This window comes from Sinocyclocheilus anshuiensis, unplaced genomic scaffold (genome assembly GCF_001515605.1).
Source record: "Sinocyclocheilus anshuiensis isolate Anshui unplaced genomic scaffold, SAMN03320099.WGS_v1.1 scaffold1015, whole genome shotgun sequence".
Classification (NCBI taxonomy): Eukaryota; Metazoa; Chordata; class Actinopteri; order Cypriniformes; family Cyprinidae; genus Sinocyclocheilus; species Sinocyclocheilus anshuiensis.
Window position 1 is genome coordinate 1,892,633 of NW_015546029.1, and position 3,564 is coordinate 1,896,196.

The 3,564-nt window shown below is 36.4% G+C and overlaps 1 protein-coding gene across 1 annotated transcript in view; it reads right to left on the reverse strand.

Moving 5' to 3' along the window:
- The window catches only part of LOC107698752 (centrosomal protein of 170 kDa-like), a 50,574-nt gene that overhangs the window by 27,644 nt on the left and 19,366 nt on the right, over positions 1-3,564 (reverse strand). The window contains exons 3-4 of the mRNA XM_016499853.1: positions 1,502-1,591; positions 658-662 (exon numbers count right to left, since the gene is read on the reverse strand). Of these exons, the coding sequence (XP_016355339.1) occupies positions 658-662; positions 1,502-1,591 (95 nt within the window). The remainder of the gene's footprint in view (positions 1-657; positions 663-1,501; positions 1,592-3,564) is intronic.

The window sequence follows — 3,564 nt, forward strand, 5'->3', positions numbered from 1 at the left end:
AATAATAATAATAATAATAATAATAATAATAATAAAAACAACACACAAAACAAAAGGCTTTACTTTCCTGAAGTATCAAAAGATTAGACAGATCAACAAGTCAATCCCTTAAATCTGGGCTTTTTAAAAAATCCACTTAAAAATTTTAGAAATTGAGTTATAACAACATGCTTATTGTTTAATCTAAAAATCTCCTTGATCTGATAATCTCCATCAGACTGTACCTATACCTAAAGAGCACCATACACACACTACACTCCATTAGCCTGCCATTCATTAAGGGAGCAAGACATTTCCATGTTTATCGAGTTCAACTTCAAAAGTTCAGTGCACAAATGGTTTACAGATCCCTCTAAACACATCACTACAGGGAGAGCCACAAGTCTGAAAACATTGAGGGTGATAATAATGTGCTGTAAGGTCTGCTCTGTCTCAAATATCAGTCACTTCCTTGCAAAGCCCTACAAAGAAGGGGAGCAAATCGTACTGACAAAGCACTTTCTAGAGCATTCAGGTTTAAAATTTCCCTTGAAAAGCTGAATCAATCTCCTCCTCTGTCCTTACTACAATTTGACAAAGGGTCACAGCTGACTGCAAGTTATTTCCCTTTATTCAACATGTGCCAACTTTAACTACAGGAATACGGTAGTTTCATACAATGTCTGAACTTGTTGTGTGGAGTTTTGCTCAAAACTGATTCCTGGTCAAGTGTAAACGGCACTGAAACTGCAAAAAAAAAAGGTGGATAATATGCTGCACATGCTATAATAGCAATTTCCTGCCAAAGCACGACAGGAAGAGGAATGAATGACTCAACAGGAAGAGGTTGTAATTTGTGTGAGCAGCCCCATGAGTTCTCATTTAGTCATAAGAGTTTCTACTGACCAAAAACAGACCAACATAATCTAACACAAACACATGATACAGAGTACAGACTCAGGAAAAGCAGGCTGCACCTCAATATATCACTAATGTAAGGTTTAGAATTACCACATCGTAAATGAACCAAGTATGAAGAGGGCAGTTTGCATTTAAAATGAACAAGGGCAAATTAACCCGTCAAGATTCAATCAGAGGCTGAATATACATAAAATAGAAATGAAAAATCAAATGTTAAAGAACATAGCCTTTGTTTTTTCACAGTAATGACTGGCTGACTATACATTATCTTGCATATTACACACTAACAGACTAAATAAGAAAATCGACATGATTGATTTGAACGGGAATTATTTTAATATGTAAGAAAGACTGTAAAGTGATACAAGTGACATGTTATGTAGAAAGACTATTATGTAGAAAAATGGTGGCCTGGTCACTGGTAAAACTTAATTTACAATGTATAATTTATTATTGTTATAAATAAGCAGTATAAATGCACTGCTTGCAAAAATATAGATATTGTGTTTTATGTACAATTTTCTTTAGAAATTGTTGTTTTAAAATTAGTGCCATTCATTTATCAGAAATGCACCACTCCATTATTTTCCCTCTTACTCACCCCATTTAGGCTTCCCAGATCCTTCACTTTGTGCTCATCACTGCTGGACTCATAGTTGATGACAGCGTGCTGCTTGTCTACACTGCGAGACTGCAATCACACACAGATAAAAGCAAAAGTTACGAACCAAAGACAGTTTTCGCTGAGCATTATCACTTCATGGATTGGTTATTTTTGGAAGCTAGTATATATGCAGTCACAGAAGTATTTCACCTCGTAGCAATGACAGATTTTGAAGGTGACATATCTTACGTGTGCAACATACCTAAACTGACAAACATCTGATGAGAAACAATCTCTCATACAAGTATTGAAGATTGGTTGTGATCTCAAGCTGAAGTCACATTAGTGAAATTTCGTGAACAAAAAAGGTCTATTGTCTACTGTCAAAAGCATAGCGATGTATGAAGCACAGCTCACACAGAAGTAACTTTCAAACCAAACAGCTTTCTGTTGGTCAACGCGGTGAATCTGAGTAACCAACTTGAAGAACCTTGTGAAATCTGTGTGGGGAAATCTTCCCCCTCATGCAAAATTCCTGATTGTGTGGATTCCTATTGAAATTACTGGATTTCACTTCAACAAACAATGGAAAATGTTTAATGTTAAATGTTAAAATTAACTGTTTAATTACTTTTCATGTACAGTACTGTATCTTCATTTAAAGGGGTCCTATTATGCTCTTTTACAAAGTCTTGATTTTGTTTTGGGGGTGTACTAGAACAGGCTCTCATACTAGGTTGTTTGAAAAACACTTTATTTTTCACATATTTTACATTATTACAACACCTCTCTCCCCAGTCTGGCATGAACGGCTCGAATAGTTCCTGTTTTGAGCTTTGTAACTTTGCAGATCTTTTTTATGCTCAAACAGCAACATTACAGACTAACTAAAGCTGAAAAAGTGAAAAAGCATAATAGGACCCCTTTAAATGTGTTGATGGCAGAGGAAAGGCCAACCTCCAACAACACTTGCAGACATTTTAATGACACGTTGCTCATGAAATAAGCATTAAAATGAGCAAATTAATGCAAATGTTTAAGGTGTAAAACTTGCATGTGCTGATGATAAAGCACCTAAAATTAGTGTGAGCATGTGCGTGAGCATGGTGGCTCTACTTTAAAAGTCACCTCATCCTCAGTTCAGTGATAAAGAATCTAATACATTACCAATCTATTTTGAGACAAACCATGTGACCACTAAATGTATTGTAACACAATCACATGACCAGACTGAGTTTGATTTATGCCTTACCCTAACATGGAGGGGTCAAAGAAGGAAACGGGGTTTCCTAACTAAACAAAGCCTATGTTTATGTCTACCAGAGACTAGTATTTGAACTCTTGAAACCCCAGAGTTAGTTTGTTCTCTACAGTTCCATATACTCACCATTTCTATGAGCATAGTACAGCTATCCTGTACTCGTTATGTACCGGTAATTGGATTTGAGAAAAGGCTTTTTGTTATTGCTTTGAGGTGCAACAATTTCATTTCCATCAAAGACTTCTGAACTAAACGTTTCCTCAGACCTCAGAGGGCCATTTCAACTTAAAGGGGTCATATGATGCGATTTCAAGTTTTCCTTTCTCTTTGGAGTGTTACAAGAAGAGAAAGTAAAGGTGCATAAAGAAGATCTGTAAAGTTGCAAAGACTAAAGTCTCAAATCCAAAGAGATATTCTTTATAAAAGTTAAGAGTCAACCACGCCCTCCTAAAACGGCTCATTCTAACATGCCCCCACATGTCTACCTCACTATGTGGAAATATTAGCATAATGCCGCTCAAATGTGCACGCAAAGAAAGAAGGCGTGGTTTCAGGAACAGCAGTGTTGATGCAGCCATGTCAGGGAGACGCTGTGTGATTCAGTGTGAAAGCAAAAGCACTTTATTTGGCCTTCCGGAAGTAGATGCAATTAGGAATCATTGGTTAAGATTTATTTACAACAGAACAGTACAACCCAGATGTTCGAATTTGTGCAACGCATTTTATGGACGACAGTTTTTTTTAACCTAGAAAAGCACAAAGGCTATTTCTAAAAAAAAAAAAAAAGGGTCAATTCTGA